Source organism: Centropristis striata, unplaced genomic scaffold (genome assembly GCF_030273125.1).
Source record: "Centropristis striata isolate RG_2023a ecotype Rhode Island unplaced genomic scaffold, C.striata_1.0 Scaffold_26, whole genome shotgun sequence".
NCBI classification, from domain to species: Eukaryota; Metazoa; Chordata; class Actinopteri; order Perciformes; family Serranidae; genus Centropristis; species Centropristis striata.
In genome coordinates this window covers 421,771-445,649 of record NW_026739042.1, presented here as the reverse complement: position 1 = coordinate 445,649, position 23,879 = coordinate 421,771, and the positions used below count along the sequence as shown (strand labels likewise).

Sequence of the window (23,879 nt, the reverse complement as noted above, 5' to 3'; positions counted from 1 at the left end):
ACTCAGCATAGAGTCCGTTTAACTGGTGATTGATAACCCCGCCCCTTTTGATAAGCCACGCCCATTTTACTAACTAGTGAACCGTTTGTCCTAGAGACTTGTATGAGGTGTGAGTGCACTCAGCAGAAAGTCCCTGTTTAATCCGTGCCCCTTTTGATAAGCCACGAGAGTCACGGTCCAGAGGCAAGCACACAATCAAAATTTCTTTAGGAATTTTCTAGTTTCATCTGCAACTCAGCAGCTCTATAAGGACTGCAGCAGCCATGGTGGGGATTACTCTCTACAGTTACAGAGTCATTACAGTAAGTTCTGCTCTCAGGAAATATTTTCACCGATTCTAAAACACATACATATCAGCAGTGTGTGTCTTTATCCAGCGGACTCTCTCCAACGGCTCACACAGAGTAACTGAAGATGTGGACATAAGATCAAACCCAAACCCAAACGCAGGGTAAAGAGGTTGAGTGAATGTGGTGTTGAAGGTGTGGAGGTGGATCAGTGAGTCAGAGGAGACTCTGTAGAAGGACAGAGTACCAGCAGGACAGTCCACATACACTGCTACTCTGTTGGAGGAAGGCCACTGAGAGATGGGTGTTACTGTGTTATTGTGACAGACAGAGTAACGTTTTGAGCAGTACAGACTCCAGGACTGATCATTCCATCCGAGTCTGCAGTCACAGCCCTTTCCTCTTCTGTTGATTCCTCTGTAAGTCACTGCAATTACAACCTTTCCTTTCCACTCGACCTCCCAGTAGCAGCGACCAGTCAGACCATCTCCACACAGCAGCTGCCAGCAGAAGTCAAATCTCTCTGGATGATCAGGGTATGGTTGACACATTTGTGACCTTGTCACCTTGCTGTTGTTTTCAGACAGTTTGAGGAATCTGTTTACTGTGTTTCTGTCCAGTTTCAGTTCACAGACATCTGATGGAGGGAAAAAGACAGCACAGATTAAGTTTATCATGTTACACAACTGATATGTTTATTGTTTATTTAATATTGTCAGATGGACCATAAATATCTGCAAGAATATTGTATGTACACTTTTTGTTTCATGAATCTCATTTCAGTAATGTTTTCAATTATTTGTTACAGCCGTCAAATAAAAATAACTGAATCCACACTCACATTTTCTCAGACCAAATTTCATCCTCTTTTCACTGCAATTATTCACCCTGGAAGGGAAGAACACAGACAAAATCCAGTCACTGTTTGTGATTATACCCCAAAAACATTTATCTATAATTTGTGTATAACAGGATATAACATATTTGTGACACAAGGTACAGCAAACCAAATTAATAAAGTATTGTTTTTATTTTTTTTTGTAAGGTGGCGACTTCTAGTGGCCATAGAAATTATGACTGAAGCCAAGGAGGAAGTCAGATGACATAGTATAATGAGCGATAAAGTCAGTGTAGGGAGGAGGTCAGAGTGAACGGATGGTGTTTGTATCCCTTGTAAAACTAAAAGGTAATGTTGCTATTTTAGGTTCTTTCTGTAAGTCAGTTTGTAAACAAAACTACATAACTTCCCACGTCACATTCATAACAGCATAACATAGTTAGATGCTTCTTTTAACCCAAGCAATGACCTTTTTTCAAAAACTCAACCAATTATTTATTATTTTTCACAGTGATCACCACATCGAACTGTCACAAAAATATATCATATGAACCATTCATGAGTCCTAACTGCTATTCAGCTGCTGTTGACCAGCTAATGAGCAGAGGAACAGTCTGTTCTGTGTCTATACCTGAGAGTGTCAAGCCTCCAGTGTGGACCCTCATGTAGATCAGACAGCTGCTCCACTCCTGCGTCTCCTGGATGATTGAAGCTCAGGTCCAGCTCTCTCAGATGGGAAGGGTTGGAGCTCAGAGCTGAAGCCAGAGAAGAACAGCCTTTCTCTGTGATAAGACAACCTGACAGACTGCAAGGACACATACACAGCCAATAAGTATTCAAATAACTTTCTTTTTTGAGCCATGCTCAGGTGACAAGAAAGGTAACCTGTTAAATATAGTCTAACTATACTTGCTCAAACACTTACTGCACATACAAATGAATTCTATTTCATGGGTCTGAGTCAACTGATAAAATGTTTTGGTCATGCAAGCATCTTGACCTGAGAGTTTCCAGTTTACAGTGTGGACTTCCCAAACCAGAAGACAGCTGCTTCACGCCTGAATCCAGCAGGTCGTTGTCACTCAGGTCCAGGTCTCTCAGACGGGAGGACTGGGAGCTGAGGACTGAGGACAGAGCTTTGCAGCTTCTCTCTGAGAGGTTACAGGACGTCAGCCTATAGAAGAATTGACCAAAATCAAGAGAAAAATAAAAAATATTTCTTTCTCCAGTATGTGATGTTAAATATAAAAGGTCTAAGGCCCAAACCAGTTGTGTAGGCCCAGACCAACAGTTTATGGCCCTTTGTTAAAACACATATACACATAAAACACATATATATATATATACATACAGTTGAAACCAGAAGTTTACATACACTATACAAAAAGACACATATGCTTTTTTTCTCACTGTCTGACTGAACCAATATTCATCCACTCACAGAGCTTTGTTGGAGGCTTTGACCACTGGCAGCAGCCTCAGAAGAGCCTCCTCTGAAGCTGAGTATTTCTTCAGGTCAAACACGTCCAGATCTGTTTCTGATGACAGTAAGATGAAGACCAGAGCTGACCACTGAGCAGGAGACAGTTCATCTGTGGAGAGACTTCCTGATCTCAGGGAGTGTTGGATCTCCTTCACTAGAGAACGATCATTCAGTTCATTCAGACAGTGGAACAGGTTGATGCTTTTCTCTGCTGAGAGATCCTCACTGATCTTCTTCTTTATGTATTCGACTGTTTCCTGATTGGTCTGTGAGATACTTCCTGTCTGTGTCAGCAGGCCTTGTAGGAGTCTTTGATTGGTCTGCAGAGAAAGACCCAGGAGGAAGCGAAGCAACAAGTCCAGGTGTCCATTTGGACTCTGTAAGGCCTTGTCAACAGCACTCTGGTAGAGATGTTTTAGTTCAGGTTTGTCACTGAAGACAGATAGTCGGTAGGTTGATTGTTCTTGTGCCATCAGATTGACTCCAGAGTTGATGAAGGTCAGATGGACATGAAGAGCAGCCAGAAACTCCTGAACACTCAGATGGACGAAGCAGAACACCCTGTCCTGGTACAGTCCTCTCTCCTCTCTAAAGACCTGTGTGAACACTCCTGAGTACACTGAGGCTGCTGTGATGTCGAAGCCACACTCTGTCAGGTCTGAGTCATAGAAGATCAGGTTTCCTTTCTGCAGCTGATCAAAAGCCAGTTTTCCCAGAGACTCAATCATCTTCCTGCTCTCTGGACTCCACTGTGGATCTGTCTCAGCTCCTCCATCATACTTGATGATCTTCACTTTGGACTGAACCACCAGGAAGTGGATGTACATCTCAGTCAGGGTCTTGGGCAGCTCTCCTCCCTCTCTGGTTTTCATCACATCCAGAACTGTAGCAGAGATCCAGCAGAAGACTGGGATGTGGCACATGATGTGGAGGCTTCGTGATGTCTTGATGTGGGAGATGATTCTGCCGGCCTGCTCCTCATCTCTGAATCTCTTCCTGAAGTACTCCTCCTTCTGAGGGTCAGTGAACCCTCTAACCTCTGTCACCATGTCAACACAGTCAGCAGGGATCTGATTGGCTGCTGCAGGTCGTGTGGTTATCCAGAGGCGAGCAGAGGGAAGCAGTTTCCCCCTGATGAGGTTTGTCAGCAGCACATCCACTGAGGTGGACTCTGTGACATCAGTCAGGATCTCAGTGTTGTGGAAGTCCAGAGGAAGTCGACACTCATCCAGACCGTCAAAGATCAACACAACGTGGAACTCTTCAAACCTGCAGATTCCTGCTTTCTTGGTTTCTTGGTTTGGAAAGAAGTGGTGAACAAGTTCCACCAAGCTGAACTTTTTCTCTTTCAGCACATTCAGCTCTCTGAAGGTGAATGGGAATATGAAGTGGATGTCCTGGTTGGTTTTGTCTTCAGCCCAGTCCAGAGTGAACTTCTGTGTTAAGACTGTTTTCCCAATGCCAGCCACTCCCTTTGTCAGCACTGTTCTGATTGGTTCATCTCTTCCAGGTGGGGTTTTAAAGATGTCTTCTTGTCTGATTCTTGTTTCTGGTCTGTCTGGTTTCCTGGATGCTGTTTCAATCTGTCTGACCTCATGTTCCTGATTGACCTCTGCAGTCCCTCCCTCTGTGATGTAGAGCTCTGTGTAGATCTGGTTCAGAAGGGTCGGGTTTCCTGCTTTAGCGATCCCATCAAACACACACTGGAACTTCTTCTGAAGGTTTGACTTGAGTTTAGATGGGCACAACTGAGTTTCTGGTTGAAAAAAAGAGAAAACATACAAATGGATGCTACAGAAAATGTTATTGATAATAAGATTCATAAATGAATTATCAGTTAGCCTGAACAGCTTGTCAGTGCAGCCTTGAGGAATTAATAGCTCCTGTGCAGCACATTCAAACTAGCGTGTGGAAATGTAATCATCTCCCATTTTGCCTCCATTTCCTGTTTCCTTCATATTTAATCAGTTAAAATCCTCTTACTGGTCTGCAGAGAGTCAGCCAGCTCCTCCTGCTTCATTCTCCTCAGGAAGTTCAGGGTGATCTTCAGAAATGCCTCTCTGCTGCTCCTTCTCTGCTCTTCATCCTCACCGTCCAACACTTGCTTAACCTCCTGACTCCCTACCCATTCTGGGTAATCTGGACTCAGAACCTGCTGCCACCACTTAAGTTGGTTTTTCACAAAACTGACAATATTGTCCTCAAGCAGCTGAAACAGAATAATATGAACAGCCATGGAAAAAATGATTAGACTTGTAATTAGCTCGTAAGAGTTTAATTTAAGAGCTGATATCTAGCCATTTACCATGGTTTTCTTGATAATGATTTTGGTTATATTTGTGTAAAGGCATTAGATCAGCTGTCAAAGACTGAGCTTAATAGTGCAGCATGGAGATCTTCGGCAGCTACTGACCTGTACTGATGACAGGTCAGTAGCAGCAGCTGTAAGTGCACATAACTCACCATAAATATGGAGTCCAGATCGTTTTGAGGTTGTTGCGTTGACTGATCACTGGGAATATTTGCATTCTCCTGATGAACTCTGTGGAGTTTGAAAATACATTCAGAATCTAACACATGTACATAAACCTTGTTTAAGAAGTTGTGTTCTACAACGAAAAGTTTCAATTTTATTATGGGCACCTGTATGGATGTGTGTGTGAATGGGTGAATGAGCGCAGTCTGTAGTGTAAAGTGCTTTGAGTGGTCGCAAAGCGACTAGAAAAGTGCTGTATAAGTGCAGGTCCATTTACCATTATTTAATTATTTATTTTGTTGAGATGGAAGGTATTGCATTATTAGCAAACTAGCAAAATGTTCTCTTGTAAGCAGTGATGAATGTCTAGAATGAAGCTGTAGTGTGCTGCTATTGACAATAAAAATCTTAGTTCAAAGTATGAGGTCTCCATGTTATTGTTTAATTTCCTTCATAAGTACACAACTCATTAGCAATTGCTTTGTACTGAAAATCTAGCCCTTATTTTCCTATCAGAATTGCATAGTAACAGCAAACCTTATAGGGGAATCTATCTAAATGCAGATGGCTTGATTATTATTTGGCCATTATATTGTGTAATCAACATTTACTTCAATATTCATTCATTCATTATCCTTAACCGCTCATCCGCACTCAGGACGCGGGGAGCTGGAGCTGATCCCCGCTGACATTGGGCGAGAGGCGGGGTCCACCCTGGACAGGTCGGCAGACTATCACAGGGCTGACATATAGATACAGACAATCACACTCTCAATCACACCTTTGGGCTACTTAGAGTCACCAATTAAACCTAAGTGCATATTTTCGGATTGTGGGAGGAAGCCGGAGTACCCAGAGAGAAACCACACTGACACGGGAAGAACATGCAAGACATTGCTAACCACGACACCACCGACCCAACTTCAATATGATGACGTTAAATTTCTTGACTATTACTGCTTTAACTCTCCTGTAAATGCTGTTATAATTTTTGGGTGAGTTGGGTTGAAACTACTACTATCACCATCACCGTAGACCACTACTACCAACACCAGCACCGTAGACCACTACTACCATCACCAGCACCGTAGACCACTACTACCATCACCAGCACAGTAGACCACTACTACTATCACCATCACCGTAGACCACTACTACCATCACCAGCACCATAGACCACTACTACCATCACCAGCACCGTAGACCACTACTACCATCACCAGCACCGTAGACCACTACTACCATCACCATCACCGTAGACCACTACTACCATCACCATCACCGTAGACCACTACTACCATCACCATCACCGTAGACCACTACTACCATCACCAGCACAGTAGACCACTACTACTATCACCATCACCGTAGACCACTACTACTATCCCCATCACTATAGACCACTACTACCATCACCAGCACCATAGACCACTGCTACCATCACCAGCACCGTAGACCACTACTACCATCACCAGCACCGTAGACCACTATTACCATCACCAGCAAGGTAGTGACCACTACTGCTATTAGCATCACCGCTGATTACTACTGCTATTAGCATCATCATCACCATCACCGTAGACCACTACTATCCCCCCTCACATTGTATCTACTGTATTAATAATATCTGCTGCATGTCTGTCTGTGCTTGGAGGGGGATCCCTCCTCTACCAATGTTTCATAGTGACATCATGATGACTCACTGTGTTTCAGAGGAGTGTTGCCATTTAGAAATTGTTACAGAGAAGATACATTATCCAGAATATAGGTGAAATGTTGATATGTGATGTTTTTACAGTGATAACAACAAGCTAAGATAAATGATTACTTTTGAGCTTCAGACTGGGGTCCATCTCTGAAGGTAAGAGATTTATCCATAGACCAGGCACTCTTCATGGACACACAGCTGGGTTCATCTTGGATTCTGACAATCACACAAAATGCAAAGTTACACAGAAAACATGTTGGAAATATTTTGACACTTTAATGTTTTATCATGGATAACTGTGATATAAATCATTACTTTTGGTCTCCATACTTGAACCAAAGGGGTTCAGACATAGACCAGTCACTCTTGAAGGACACACAGCTGGGTTCAGGTCCAGGTTCAGGTCCAGGTCCAGGTCCAGGTCCAGGTGAGTCTGGTCTGTTCAACACAAACACACACAGAGCATGAACAATGATGATAGAGTGATCTGAGTGCTGAAGAGTCCTGGACAGTTAGAGATCCTCATCTCACCTCTGAGCTTTGGTCTGGCTCTCATGTTCCCCACTCAGAGTGGTTTTAGAGGGACAGACCCCCTCCTCTCTGTCCTCACACTGATCCATAGTGGTTTTAGAGGGACGGTCTCTGTCCTCACACTGATCCATAGTGGTTTTAGAGGGACGGTCTCTGTCCTCACACTGATCCAGAGTGGTTTTAGAGGGACGGTCTCTGTCCTCACACTGATCCATAGTGGTTTTAGAGGGACGGTCTCTGTCCTCACACTGATCCATAGTAGAGTCCTCACCTTCACACAAACACAACAACATGCTCAGTCATGACAACAAGCTGCTCATCACAGGACACATTAGTGCTTATTACTGTAGATAAATAACTTCTTGTCAGCCGTTTCTATCGTGTTAATGACGTATCATCACACTTCCAGGGAACATTACTTCTATTTAAATATGAATTGTATGAATTCAAGCAGAACTGAAACTGAAGAGGCTGTATTACACAATGTAAAATGCTGCAACATGCTCCTTGCCTTTTTATTTTTTACTAAATTCCATTCCACAATTACAAGGGGCCCAACCTTTGAAATATACCTCAATAGCCAAATCTTTCTAATTATTATTATTGTTATTCTTATTACCTAGGCCTCAGCTTTGAATTTGGTAAAACATTTTCCAAAAGAAACATATTTTATATATTTTTAATTTATAAATAAATTTGATTTTGCTCTAAACAAACATTTAATTATCTTCTAAGTATTAAAGTTAATTCTTTAATAAAGGTTCCAGTCCATCAGGACCAAAACTTCAACATTTTTCTTTGATCTGCAGCTGACCTCATCAACAAAGCCGGATATCTCCATCGACTCATAACTGATGAGCTGCCATAAACCTGAAAAGTTTTATTCAGCCTAACAGTGCTTTTGTTGTTATATTGTATACATCTGTTATGTTACAGTATCTTCTTTATATTTTTATTGTCTATCTTTATATTGTATTTTATATTATTTACTGTTGCAGTACTTTTCCTCTCATTGATAGTTAATGTTAATTGTATTCTGATTGTGATACTGACCTTGACATGGCTGAAAGCTCTGAAACATTCTTGTAAAGGGATGTTAAAATGGGATTAAATTGTCAAATCAGCAAAGATTTAACAAATTACAGCTTGAGGTGTATTTGTATATCTTTGTGTTCTGTACCGAATTAATTCAAACCAACATTATGTTCCCATTTACTTTTTCAGCCAAATGCCATTTTCATTTATTCTATCTTTATTTTATCAAGATATTAAGGATAATTATGAAATCAAATTATGAATTATATCTTGAAGTGATGTCAATTTCATCCCCAGCAGATATCTACTAATTAAACCAGGCTTGCTCATCCGGTTATAGCTAGCATGTGCATTTACAAAACTTATCGATGGGACATCATCATTACAATCTGACAGTAACAAGAGTATAACTGTTGTTTTATCTGTAACTTCACACAAACCTTAAAGATATTTGGCCAAGTTTTAAAAGGTTTCAACAGTCTCCCAGCTGACAACATGTGAGCCTGTGGACTTTATACCCTGAGGAAGTGTTACTGTCGGGACATGTCGGCTACCACCGCTTGTCCAATGGATCATTTCAACTATTTTCATTTCAACAAGAAAAAAACAGCCAGGGAAGTGAGATAACTACACTTAAGTTGGAACAGTTCCCCTGCGATCGCTACAAGAGAATGAAAACAGATATAAATGTCTACTACAAAAAGATTTATAGACTTCATAAACAAAAACTTACTTGTTTAGATGATCATTTCTGTGTTGGGAAGCAGAACACTGACTTTTGAACCAAGCTGCTTCTTAGATAAAGATAAATAAATAGCTCCACCTTTGAAGGCTGGTATTCATATTTGTCTTTAAAAAATGATTAGATGGCATTACATTTTAGGAAGTGAAACTAACATGAAGCAACCAGACAGAAAGAGGAAACTGCAGCGGGAAGCATTCCCTGTTGTGCTGCTTCTCATAAGAACACATAAAAAATGTGTTAAAACATATAAATATGTTTTAATATTAATACTGAGCAGAATAAGAAGAAATATTAATACATACACTGTCCACACAGAAACAATTATCGCATATACTGTCCACAAAAACCGTTCTCACAAACACTGTCCTCATAAACACTGTCCTCTCAAACACTGTCCTCTCAAACACTGTCCTCTCAAACACTGTCCTCTCAAACACTGTCCTCATAAACACTGTCCTCATAAACACTGTCCTCATAAACACTGTCCTCTCAAACACTGTCCTCTCAAACACTGTCCTCTCAAACACTGTCCTCTCAAACACTGTCCTCATAAACACTGTCCTCATAAACACTGTCCTCTCAAAAACTGTCCTCATAAACACTTCTTACAACCACTGTTTTCAAACATATATATTGTCCAAAAAAATTCTCACACACACTGTGCTACTACATCTATCCTCACAAAAACAGTCATTTTTTATACTGTCCTCATAAACACACAGTCCTCTCAAACACTGACCTTCTATAAGTTGTAGTCTCATGCTAAATGAAAACAGAAATGGAACAGCTCCAGGATCAGCTCCAACAGTCAGAGTTGCTCCGCTGGAAGCCGGTGTCTCATGTTCGCTGGACTTTGTCGAGGAAAATCTGTGACAAATACTGGACGACAAGAGTTCTTAGAGAAACAGTCTGGTGCTGGATTTAATGAAAAGGTTTCAAAATACAGATACAATTTGACAAGATACAAAACAGGTTCTTGATCAAAGCAGCACAAGTTAATTTCCAACCTGTGTTCTTTATGCCTCAGACAGTCAGGGATCAAAGAACAGGAGTCAAGTCTGCCCAGTTTATCAACCACCAGTACCACCAGTATCACCAGTACATGACAACAGGAAGTACAGAAGTTGACCAGGCACAGAGAGCCTCGGTGTGTGTGTGTGTGTGTGTGTGTGTGTGTTGTTGTTTCCTATAGGTGTGTGTGTGTTGTTGTTTCCTATAGGTGTGTGTGTTGTTGTTTCCTATAGGTGTGTGTGTGTTGTTTCCTATAGGTGTGTGTGTGTTCCTGTGTCCTATAGGTGTGTGTGTGTTGTTGTTTCCTATAGGTGTGTGTGTGTTGTTTCCTATAGGTGTGTGTGTGTTGTTTCCTATAGGTGTGTGTGTTGTTGTTTCCTATAGGTGTGTGTGTGTTCCTGTGTCCTATAGGTGTGTGTGTGTTCCTGTGTCCTATAGGTGTGTGTGTTCCTGTGTGTGTGCTGTAGCTGTGTGTGTCTCTGTTGTTGGTGCGTAGGCTGAGAGCAGCACTAATGAACCCTCAGATATCTCTGCTCTCTCTATTAGTATTAATATTTACAGCATGTATACACTAATAATCATAATAATACATTTTATTTATAGAGCGCTTCACAAGGTACTCAAAGACACTTTACAGTTAAAACACAGTAAAAAATGCAATTACTAATAAAAAACGAACAATTAAAATCAGCAACATTGCTCATCCATTAAAAGCAGTTTTGAACAGGTGGGTTTTGACAAGCAATGTGCCAGAACAAAACACAAATATGAAAACACATTAAACATTGGAAGAGAATCATTAAAAAAAATGAAAACACTTTTAACAGTTTAAAAAAAGGTTGGTGACCCCTGATCTGGACTGAGATCTACTTCAAGGGTACTTAGTAGTGATGTGCGGGCCGACCCGACCCGACCTGACCCAACCTGACCCGTGGGTTACGGGTCGGGTCAAGAAATGTTCGCTTCATTGGCGGGCGGGTGAGGGGGGTCATTAAGGATTAAATATGTCCAACACAGCCTACTTCTTAACAACACTGGTCCTTTCTCAGTTCTCTTAGGCAGCGTTCAGACTGCAGGCGAATCTGATCCAAATCAGATTCCTACTCAAATCTGATTTTTAGGGCTGACTGTCCACACTGTTTTAAGCAAGTGTCCAAATCGGATGTGGCTCTGTTCAGACTGGGCCACATTATGATCTGACAGGTTGCTGTAGTAACGGCGTCAGAGCGTCTGACGTTATATAATTGCGACGGCGACAAGAACAACAACAACAAACATGATGGAGGCAGGTCACCTCAGTATATTGGCCTCATCACTGTCCAGTAGATTTTCAGGATTTCATGTAATTTGTGACTGTTCAGACTTCAAAAGAGCCATCCAGTTCCAATCTGGATGGGCTAAAAATGTGATTTTGGCCGGCAGTCTGAATGAGGCCCTATATGCATCTTCATTTCCCTCACTTGCATCGTTTCCTTCGGAGAGACAAACGGAAACAAAGTGAGGAGGGAGGCGCCATAGAATAAGGAACATGAAGAAGGACCATTGTTAGGTCGCAGGTGGATTTACCTGACGTCACAAAAGCGGCAAGCAGTGGCCACAAAAAGAATACAGAGTTCAAAGAAAAGAAGGCCAAGCTGCTAAATGTCATGTTTGGGACAATTTCTGTGAGGTAGTCAGTGCAGTAGACGACAGCAGCGTTGGCTAGTTGAAGCGCGATTCCTGTGATAAGCTATACAGGCACAGAGCCACCAGACGGGTATTTAATATCGGCTGGGCGGGGCGGGTTGTGAAAATAGATGGGGTTGTGCGGTCGGGATGGAGCCGGTCACATGATTAAATAAATGAGGGACCCGTGGACCGGTGCATCACTAGTACTGAGTCATACAAAGGGCTACGTGTTCATTTTCAGTACAGTGTTTCAATATGATCATTGATTTTTTCAAGACCTCCCTGTACGAGAAGGGAAAGTTCTTGCTCTCACAAAAAAATTTGCAGCTGTAAATGAAGCTTCAGTTTCTTTTTGTCACTTTTTCACCCTCTCAAAGACTGTTTACTGTTGTTGTTTACCCAAAGCTACCTTTACCTCAGATGCTGTTTCTGACAGCAGTGCGCTGCTAGGTGGGTCGTTAGCATGGAAGCTGGTGTGACTGTATGTACTGGAGTGTCTCTCCACATTGTGCTGCTTTCCCAATCATTGTGAAAATGCTACATTTTCTTTTACTTTTCTGCCATGTTTTTCTTTATTTTGGGGTTAAAAAACACATATAGCTCCCCCTGGTAGCTGCGCCCCTCAGCTGGTCTCAGCAGAGTAAGATGGAGGTAATGATTTTGGTTTTCATCAAGAAAACCATGTTAACTGTCTAGATATCTCATACGAGTTTGATTTTAGAGCTGATATTTTTGTTGTTATCATTATATTTGTCCAAACAAATGCACTATGTTGGCTACCTTTGGTCCAGATATTGAAAGGAAAACATCAATATCAGTCATTCTAGTTTCATTCTAGTATGAGTCAGTCTGGGATTTGTTAACTTTGGTATTTAGACTTTTCTTTTCTAAGTCATATTGGATTTGTTAGAGTGTACCATGGAACGACCCTTCTGACCTCTTGTCCAATCCTCCTGGGCCAATCAACTGATCTGACTGTGAGGTCTGTAGTTAGTAGTCAGCCATTGAAACTCTCCAGCAAGCCTTCGACAAACTACAACATTCTCTCCTCAATCTAGAATTAGTTCTCAATTCAGACAAAACCAAATACATGATATTCTCCAGAGCCATAAAACCACCACTTTAACAGGTCACAGCACTGAAAGGGTTTCACAACACAAATATCTGGGCGTCTGGTTAGATCAAAAACTCACATTCAAATTTCATATTGACATACTTACAAGTAAATTAAAACAAAAAATTGGATACTTATACAGAAACAAAAGAAACTTCCCTCTGTTCTGTAGGAAACGGATCATTCAGGCTCTTTTTATCAGTTCTGGATTATTCTGATGTTTTCTATGGACATGCCTCTGCCTCCACTCTCACCTCACTGGACTCTGTTTATCACTGGTGACAGTTACTGCACCCATCATTGACTCCTATACAACAAGGTGGGATGGCACCTTTATCTGTGAGACGAGACATGCACTGGTTCCTCTTCATTTATAAAGTCTTGACACCTTACCTCAGCACTTTATTAAACTGGTCAATGTTCCTCGGACTAATACTGAATTTGGAAAAACTGCTTTCAGTTTTTCTGCTGCATCGACCTGGAACATCTGACAACATTCACTCAAACTCAACACAATTATAACTATGGACCAGTTTAAAACTATGATAACCAACAACTCTGCCTTTCACTCTAACTGTTTTTAATGTTTCTGCATGTGTTTTGTCTGTACTCACGGTTATGTGCAGATTTGTGCACAAATTGGAAGTGAAGTAACTCTTCCAATGAATTTTATAGAAAATACTTAATCCTTTACATCCAGGTGCAGAGTTATTGTTAAGTGCCTTCAAACATGCTTCACTACATCATAAATTTAGTAAATGTAACTGAAATATGATGTTAACCATATTATATGGAAAACTGAGTAGAAATCACTAAACAAACTGAGTAAATATATATTAATAGATATAAATATCTATCTAATATAACCAAATTTCATGTTTCTATCACCTATTATCCTTGTTAACCCTCTGGAGTCCATCTATTTATTGAAAATACACATGTTTTATTTACAGTAATAACTTTATTTATATATGATATGTAAACAAGCTGAGAAAGCCAGTTAAAGTTCAATCATAGGAGCTTTCATAGTGTGACATTTATGTTTCTAGAACATTTTTAAAATGAGAATTTTCTTTCCACAATGAAAACTATTACTATTTTAATTTACATGCAAATAGACTGTTTTGTAGTTTTACTATTTATTTTTTCTGCTGTTTTTTTTTGTGTATAAATGGGGAAAAAAATAAATTAAATGGTACCTTTTCCATAGAAACCTGTGTCTTTTGTTTGTATTTTGGGTTCCTGGCAGCTTTATACTTTGTTAATTAAAATAAAATGTAAAATCTGACTGATAGCCAAGTTTGTGTGTAGAAAAAGGAGCCATGATGTGATGTAAGGACAGACTGGAAGATGCTGAACACAGACAGACATTAATGCAGAGGAAGTTGACACATTTGAACCAAAATCTCCTGGACTTCAGAGGGTTAATGTAGGAAATTTAATCTAAAAACAGTTGGTCACATTATGCCATATTAATAAATTTGTCGTGCCATCTAAGGAAGGTTAAATACCTCAGATCAATGGGATATCTGCTTATTTATTGTCTGATCAGATATTTCTTCTTAGTCAGCAGTTTTTATTTTAGACTGTTTCACTTGTTTGATATAAAGATTCCACAGCTTTTGCCTTATTTCAAGAATTTTAAGAGAAATATTCTACATACAGAGAAAAATCTTTGTAGCTGTATCAAGAAAATGACCAAAAAAGGCCACAAATTGACCAAAAGGAAAGCCAGAAATTGACCTAAAAAAGACACAAAATGATCAAAAATAGACGCAAAATGACCAAAAAGACACAAATTGACCAAAAAGACACAAAATGACCAAAAAAAAGACACAAAATATAAAAAAATAAAATAAAAAAAATATTTTTCAACATATTGAGAAAATAGGTCACGTGTATTTCATTAGAATCAAGAAAGAGTCACTTGTTTTCAGTTAGAATACACTAATTCTAAGGTATTTGTGGTTCATTGAGATTAGATATTTTTACTGATTTTGGAAAGTCTTGACAAGACACATTTTATTGTTCCATTGGCAGATAACTTTGCCATTTTTAAGCAAAATACACCTAATTTTTGTACTTTTTTCCTTGTTTTAAAGAGCTGACAGTGTAATATCAGGCCTGAAAAAACTCTGAGAAGTGAAACAGATTCCAGTTTGGATCTATTTATTCGGGCTGGAATACTTTCTGAATGTTAAAGCATCAGATCCTCTAAAGAGCTACAGACACTCTCACTGTCCTGTTATTGGAAACCACACACACACACACACACACACACACACACACACACACACACACAGCAGACCAGACGCCTCTTAAGATTTAATGAAGGTTTAGGTTTCTCTATGCGAGGCTCATTAGGCAAACAGTAAATACCTGAGATACACTGTAAAAATAAAACCGTTGTTTTTATGGTAAAAAACAGCAGCTGGTTGCCAGAACTTTACCGTAATAAATACGGTAAAATGATATTAACACTGTTGATTTCATGTTTCAGATTGCCATTTTATTCCATTTTTTACTGTTTAAATAAAAAGTTTTTCCATCAAAAGAAACGCTGTTCTGCCATATGATTGACAAGAAAATACTTTATAAATGCTGCATAAATTAAAGATTGTACCATTAAATATTACAGTATATTTCTGTTTGAGATATCGTGTTTAGTACATTTAAAAATAAGTGCAAAAATGACAGTGATGCTTGTATTTATATATTACAGTATATTTTTGTTACAAACATGGTGCCAGAGTATTTTACAATGGAGTAATTTATTTATTTTTTTAAAACTGTAAAAAAAATATTGTAATTTTGTGTCTTTTTTTATTCATTTTACATCCTTTTTTTAAAGTAATTTTTTGTCTTTTTTGAATTCATTTTTCTGTCAGTCTTTTCAGAAATTTTGTTTCTTTTTTTATTCATTTTACGTCCTTTTTTTTTTTTTTTTTAGTAATTTAGTGTTGTTTAATCACTTTGCATCCTTTATTAATTTTGTGTCTTTTGTTACAAACACGGTGCCAGAGTATTTTACAGTGTAGTAATCTATTTTTCAAATAAATTTTAAAAAATCCTGTTTTGTCTGATATAAACATTGACCGTGTTTCATTGTTACTGAAACTGAATTAACTCATTTATCATTTTACATCTTTTACTGTCGAGGTTTAAGACATTTTTGACAGTGTGACTCTGCAGCTTCAGTTAGTTTCTGGTGTTTTCAGTAGAAAGGCAGCAGGTCACCTGACAGCAGCTACCTGTGTTCAGAGCAGAGAAACACCTTGGAGCCTCATTAAATAATAGAGAGGAGCTCATTTTTCACATCCAAAATGATTCTATTACATGGTTGATGGTTCCTGCTGACACGTGATCACACCTTTACTCTGCTGCTGGTGGTCATATATATATATATATATATATATATATATATATATACAGACTGGTTCATACAGTCATGGAAAACATATCAAATAACATCCCTTTCTTGTTCATTTTAATGTCTGGTTCAACTAAAGGTACATTTGTTTGGAGAAATATAATGAAAACAACAAAGAGTTTAATTTAACAGCAGATATCTGGAAATTAAACATGGCTTTATTGATAATAACCAAAATCATTAACAATTGTTTATTTTTATTTTCTTCATTATACGTCTTTTTTGTTCATTTTGTGTCTTTTTATTGGTTATTATACGTCTTTTTTGTTCAATTTGTGTCTTTTTTGTTCAATTTGTGTCTTTTTTTGGTCATTTTCTTGATACAGCTACAAAGATTTTTCTCTGTATGTAGAATATTTCTCTTAAAATTCTTGAAATAAGGCAAAGTGAAAACAGTCTAAAATAAAAACTGCTGACTAAGGAGAAATATCTGATCAGACAATAAATAAGCAGATATCCCATTGATCTGAGCTTTTTTTGTTCATTTTGTCTTTTTTGGTCAATAAGTTATTGTTTTCTTCAATGCATTTTAATGTCTGGTTCAACTAAAGGTTCATTTGTTTGGACAAATATAATGATAACAAATTAAACTTTCATCAGATATTTTTATTAAGAGCTGATATCTAGACATTTAACATGGTTTTATTGATAATAACCAAAATCATTATCAATTGTGTCTTTTTATTTTTGGTCATTATACCTTTTTTGTTCATTTTGTGTCTTTTTATTGATCATTTTACGTCTCTTTTGGCCATTTTGTTTCTTTTTTGGTCAAGTAGTTATTGTTGTCTTCAATGCATTTTAATGTCTGGTTCAACTAAAGGTTCATTTGTTTGGACAAATATAATAACAACAAAAATAGCTGATAAGAGTTTACGAGCTGATATCTAGACATTTAACATGGTTAAGTATGTGAAGAGGTAAAAATCGATTTTTTTATTGAGGGGGTCATTTTTAGACATCCCATAATATGGTGTTTTTCTGTCATTTCTGGCCACATTATGCTCTAATGTGTATCAACAGACTATAATTGATCCATTTCTGTTCATAAATGATGTTATTTTACTCTCAGTGAAGAATCCAAATCTAACATGAAGAGGTGAAATGAGGAGAAGCTCTAGTTGTATGTTTTATTCTAAATATATTTGAGTTTATCTCAGCTTTGACTTGTTCTATCTTCATCAAACACAAAGTGTGTGTCAGCAGGAAACACGCTGCTGAAGGTTTTACAGCTGGACGTCCTCCAGAATACTGTCAATGATTGTTTGATAGAATCAGCAGTGGAAACAAACCTTCACTCATTTCTACCTTTAATCTCACCTGCACAACTTGATGCTTCTTTTCTGTTTCCTCTGGAAAATAAAACAACTAAATAACAACAAGGAAGGAGAAAGTGGATTCTAATGTATAAAATGTTTGATAAAATAAAGTTTATCCAGCAGTGGAAATAAAAGGAGGGTTTCTACCTCGGAATCACTTAATGTTTGACTATCTGACCTTTGACCCCTGACTACAGATTTTATTGTCCAAACTGTGTGTTGCTGCTGAGGTGGAGGCAGCAGAGGTAGATGTGGTAGATGGCCCAGGGGGGATTTAGAAACTTCAACAGCTCATCTGAAGAGAGGAGGATGTGACACCATTGAGTATTACAGTCTAATAATAAAAACATATGATTCCAGGAATAAAATGAAATAAAATGAAATAATATAAATGAAAAACCAAAGAGATATATGTATGATGTTGACTGATATGCAAATTAGATTAGATTCAATTTATTGTCATCATTACAGTGAAATGCTGAATAGCAGAATGCAAAGTAGTAATATATACTAGAAAATTTCCTCTGGGTAAATAGTGAAAGGGCCACTACTGCCGGTGTGTGTACACTATGATGAGACTCTTCAGAGATTTATAACAATTAATACTAGTAATGTTATGATACTATATAATATACAAGGAGCACACCTACAACAAGCATTCCTTTACAAGTATTTATTTATACAGCAACCTATGACCTTTAACCTCAAAATGTGTGTGTGTGTGTGTGTGTGTGTGTGTGTGTGTATATGTGCATGTGTGTGTGTGTGTTTGAAGCATGTGTATCTGGAGGAGTGTGCGCGCTTATGCGCATGTGTGTATTGTAATGTATTGTATCCTTTGGATCCCCATTAGTCTTCATAGAGATGAAGACTATTCTTCCTGGGGTCCACATTAAATCAAACAATTTTTACACAATTACATCATTACAGCATTTACACAGATAATAACATGAAGTCATTCATCCTAACATGATTATAATGTATATTAACATGATTATAATATAAATTAAGTAGTACAAGGTATGATTATAAAAAGAGTTACATGATTATAGAAGAGTATACGAGGTAAGCATAAATTTTACCATGACGTTCAATGCAGATGTATTAACATATTTGAGTTCAACTTAACATGATTTCATATTTTATATTTTCATAGAAGACTATTGCAGCATAAGATTATGACTAAACACTGCTTCTCTCAGTTTCAGTTTAAAGCTCGATGCACCACTGGTTATGAACAAGTGTTCCAGTGAGCTACAGCTCTATACATAACTGACCTTTTTAGTGCATTGGTTCTAGGTAAAGGCAAGGTGAAGGTGTTTCCTGAGGCCTGTCTAGTACTATGACTATGTTTCACATTTGTTGGCTGAAGTTGTAAGAATAAAGAAAGAGGTTTATGTGAGATATAAGTCTTTCTCAAAAACATTATCAGACTATAAGCCAGTCTCTCCTCCACCAGCATCCATGTGAGTCTCTTGTGCATACTCCTAACACTTTCTCTAAAAGAGCACTGCAGAGCGAGGCGTGCTGCCCTGTTTTGAGTGAGCTGCAGTTTAGAAAGGTCTTTCTTTGAGGCGCTGGACCAAACTGTTGGACAGTAATCCAGATGAGACAGAACTAAGGAATTAATTAATAGTTTAACAGTTGATTCATTCAGCAGGTAGGTAATTCTTCTGATGTTAGAGATATTGTAACTCATTTTGGACACTATATTGTTGATATGATAGAGTTTCATCCACTGTTACTCCCAACAGTTTGGCTTCTTTGACCTGTTCTATAGCACTGCCTTGGATAGAAAGACACAGTTTGGGTTCAGATCTCATTACATGCTTAGAGCCAATAACCATACATTTAGTTTTCAAGACATTCAGCTTTAGTTTATTCTCTAAAACCCACTCAGAAGCTAGCATTAATTCATGTTGCAGTAACTTTTCTACAGATGTAATGTTCTCTGCAGAGACATGCAATGTTGTGTCATCAGCGTAAATAACAGCACGTGCACACTTTAATGCATACGGCATGTCATTGACAAATATTGAGTATAGTAGCGGTCCAAGGCTGCTCCCCTGTGGAACCCCACTATTCAGCGTTGCAGTACTTGAGAGTGTGCCATTAAACATGACACATTGTTTTCGGTTCGACAGATAACTTTTTAATAATTTGAGTGCTGAATCATTTAATTTATAAGCTGACAGCTTTCTGAGTAACAACTCATGATCTATAATGTCGAAAGCTGCGCTAAAATCTAACAGCACTGCACCTACAATTAATTTCTTATCAATATTTTTTAACCAATCATCATCATGTGTGTGTGTATCTGTAACTGTAATCACATCAAAGATCAAAGGCAATCAGAGCAGAGCAATCAACAGAATTAACTGCCGCTGTAGAATGTTCCTGAACAGTGACAGCAGCCAGAGGTGGACAGACTGGAATTTCTGGCCTCGAACAGAAAGCATTTTTGGCAAAACCATAATACCTATCATTGATCCGACTTCACCTTGAGCATCCTGAGTTCTTCCTGAATGTCTACATATGGGTTTTTTTTAAGAAAAATGAAAAAATAGCTTTGTTAGAGCGATCTAAAAAAAACTGTTACATCTCCCTTTTTCAGAAATCTTCCTGCGTTTTTAGTATGGGAGCCAATGAGGCTGTTGGTGGTGTTGGTGGATCATCTGTGCGTCCTACACCCAAACTATAACTCTGACAGCTTTACCAGAGGATTGTGAGGGAGTTTTTCACAATTTACGTTGCGAAAAATTCGTATTCCGTAGAGAAAAGTAATAGCACACCAATCCCGATCAAACCGCACGTTTTGATATATAATTTGTCCTGCAACTCTTCAAGTTGTAGGACTAGTAGCGGGACGAAATTGCGTCCGGAAGAGGAAGAAGAAGAAATCCACAGTATAACAGTAGTGCAGCACTGGTCCCTACAGCTATTGCTGTATGGGACCAGTGCTGGGGTGATTGCCCCTTGGCCCTAAATATATGATATGAGAATGTTATGTTATGATTATCTTTGACCCAATCAAAGCAGTGCTGATATTCAAAACAGCATTCCCTCTCATGTGATATTGCTTAATTAACATTAATGATGTGCACTTTAACAACTGTAATATATAAAGGTGTGGAAAAGTGACTATTAGCAGCAGGGCAAACGTTAGCTAACCAGGATAATTCGAGGATACTTCGACATGTAGGCTGCCATGGTCAGGGATCGAACCACCAACCCTCTGATCAGTACTCGACCGATCTACCAACTGAGCCACAGCCGCCCTTAGTATTAGCCTATAGGGCCGATGCCACGGGCCGCCTCGGGTTGTGACAGAGGAGAGTTTTTCTAGACAATGAGGTCAGTAGTGAGACAGAGTGAAGAGAAGCTGATAAGCATCAGTAACACTAAAAGGCCTCAGCGTGACGACAAGTGTGTGTCTGTGTGTGTATTCAATCATAAAATAAGTTGATATCAAAAGATAGAGCACAGAAACACACAGCAGCATTAAATAACATGAAGGGAATGAATGAGGGTCATTTTAGACCAGCTGGGACTGCATGAGAGGCGTTCATGGTCAAAGTGTTCCAGCAGCCTGCAGCAGCTGGTATCTTCTCACCTGCACACAGATCATATCGGGTCATCTGAGGCCAAACTAGAACACGTCATCCCAAACAGGATCCTTGGAGTCTGGAGAGGATATAAGGCGGGCCGACTGGACCTCTGCACCTTTGTGAAGACGTGTGAACTGAACAATGAGGGCTGTTGGTTTGCTGCTGCTGCTGCTGGCTCTGTGTGGGTCAGGAGCTCAGGGGGAGCTTCAGGAGACGGAGACCACAAAGACAACCACACCTGACATCTGGGCGGAGGTGAGGGCTCTGAGAGACATGGTGGTGGAGTTCAACCTGCATGTGGAGCTGCTGCAGAAAGAGAACTCAGGTACACTGCAGAAACACACAGAAAAACACACAAAATGACAAAAAACACACAGAAAAACACACAAAATGACAAAATGCACCCAAAAAAAATGTTTTAAAACAAAAAAAACATAATAAAACACACTCAAAACACAGAAAAACACACCGTACATAAACATAAACATTTTTTTTTACGAAAACCACACAAAAAAGTTACAAAAACCACACAAAAAAGTTACAAAAACACACAACAAAAAACAGACAAAAAACAGATTTATAAAAACAGATAGATAGATAGATAGATAGATAGATAGATAGATAGATAGATAGATAGATAGATAGATAGATAGATAGATAGATAGATAGATAGATTTAATTTAAATAAAATACAGTAGAATAAAATAGTGAGGTAGAATAACTAAAAACAACAATATAAAAAACAGAGAATAGAACAAGGACACTGAAGAGTTAAAATAAGATCAGTTGGTAGGTAGATGATGGTAATTATACTGATGATATGATGGAAATAATGTTATAGTGACTAGACAGTATATAATATATAAAAATAATAGTTATAGTAATATGATAAAAAATATACATATAATAATAATAATAATAAAAGTAAAGCCAGTATAATAATAATAGTAGTATATCACAGTATATAGTAATAACTGTAATGGCAGCAACAGTATATAACAATAATAATAATAATAATAATAACATAGCAATATGCTATATATTTAGCCTGTGCAGGGTGTGCATACCTACATAACATAATATATAATATGTAAACATGTATTGTATGAGGTACTATGGATAAGTACCTCATACAACCCAACATCATTAAATCCAAACTATCTCTTATTGATTATGATATATACATATATATATATACAAGATAAGATATAATATGATATATTGTACCAGCATTATATATGCATGAGGCTCAACCTGCTGTAAATAATGTGTTGTGCATGTTAACAGCGTGCTGCTCTGTAATTCACTGTCATTGCATCAACTCCAGAGCTGCAGACCAGACTGAGCAGCAGTGAGAGTGAACTTCTCATCAGCAAGTTCAGGATCGAGACGCTGGAGAGAGAAAATACAGGTGATGGTTGTACACACACACACACACACACACACACTACATATAGAATGACTTACACTGACTTTGTTCTGTTCTCAGAGAGGAAGGTGGCCTTTTACACAGCTCTGACTGATGACGGATATGTTGGACCGTTCACCTCAGCCACCACACTGAAATACAGCAAAGTCTTCACCAACATCGGCAATGCTTACAATCCATCTACAGGTAATTTACTGCAGCTCACATCAACATGTTTACTCATGTTAATCTACATTTGTTACAGTTTTCATTTTCTGCTCTGCAGGTTACTTCACAGCTCCAGTCAGAGGGGTCTACTACTTCCAGTTCACTTCGTCTGGTTACCAAACAGGTTGGATGGGTGTCTCTGTGTTCAAGAACAACCAGTGGATCATGTATAATCATGAGAATAAGAAAGAGACAGGTTATGACTACATAACTAACTCTGTTGTCTTGGAGCTGATGGCAGGAGATGAAATCCACCTTGTTCTCCAAAAAGGCTTTTCTCTCTATGACAGTTCACGCAACCACAACACCTTCAGTGGCTCCCTCCTCTTTACACTGTGAGGATCCTTCAGCTGCTGTCTGACTCCTTATTGGCTACACCAGGGGCACACAGCAAAACCAGGAGTGTTAATTCAACTCACAGTTTAATACAGAGTGTTAAATGTCACACTTTTTCTGAGTTTATATAGTTCTCAGGGATTCTGAGTTAATCATCATAGCTTACTAAAGTCTACGGCCTGGTGCCTAAACTTCTACATTTTGCCAACTTCATGTCATGTTTTGTGTTTCCCTTTCAATTCTAAAACTCCTGAGACATTTCTTTGGTTCTATTAGTAATAATGGTAGTCTAATTTAGACTCAGTAGGCTGTTTTATCTTCATTGTAAGGTCTAAAATAAGGTTTGTGTCTCCATTCCAACATTTTGTCACTTTTTCTGGCCAACAATGGCTCTTTAGTTAGTAAAGGTTGCCCTAACCCTGGGCTACACTGTGATTTACTGCATGTACCAAATAATGAGATTCTGCATCTGACTTCTCTGTTGTGTCATCACATGAAAGCAGCATTGAAATAAATCTATGAAGCATTCAGAAAACAATGTTTAATCCCTGTGATTGTCCACTTTGTTCTCCCTGACGGTTCCTCTCCTCCTTCTCTGTCTCCCTCTACCTCTTCTGTGTGTTCAGACACCAGCTTTATGAATATCATACTTCA

At 38.6% G+C, this 23,879-nt stretch overlaps 2 protein-coding genes across 2 annotated transcripts; one reads left to right on the top strand and one right to left on the bottom strand.

Moving 5' to 3' along the window:
• Positions 1–231: 231 nt before the first annotated feature.
• Positions 232–7,025, bottom strand: LOC131967756 (NLR family CARD domain-containing protein 3-like). Its single transcript, XM_059328696.1, has 8 exons — positions 6,913–7,025; positions 5,072–5,150; positions 4,592–4,817; positions 2,567–4,364; positions 2,126–2,299; positions 1,757–1,930; positions 1,129–1,175; positions 232–924 (listed from the first exon to the last, which is right to left on the bottom strand). The coding sequence occupies exons 1-8, from the start codon at positions 6,978–6,980 to the stop codon at positions 338–340; spliced, it is 3,153 nt and encodes a 1,050-aa protein (XP_059184679.1). The 5' UTR covers positions 6,981–7,025; the 3' UTR covers positions 232–337.
• Positions 7,026–21,214: 14,189 nt separating this feature from the next.
• LOC131967767 (complement C1q-like protein 2) lies at positions 21,215–23,329 on the top strand. The gene is made up of 4 exons (XM_059328710.1): positions 21,215–21,578; positions 22,581–22,664; positions 22,743–22,868; positions 22,948–23,329. The coding sequence occupies exons 1-4, from the start codon at positions 21,395–21,397 to the stop codon at positions 23,226–23,228; spliced, it is 675 nt and encodes a 224-aa protein (XP_059184693.1). The 5' UTR covers positions 21,215–21,394; the 3' UTR covers positions 23,229–23,329.
• Positions 23,330–23,879: the final 550 nt, after the last annotated feature.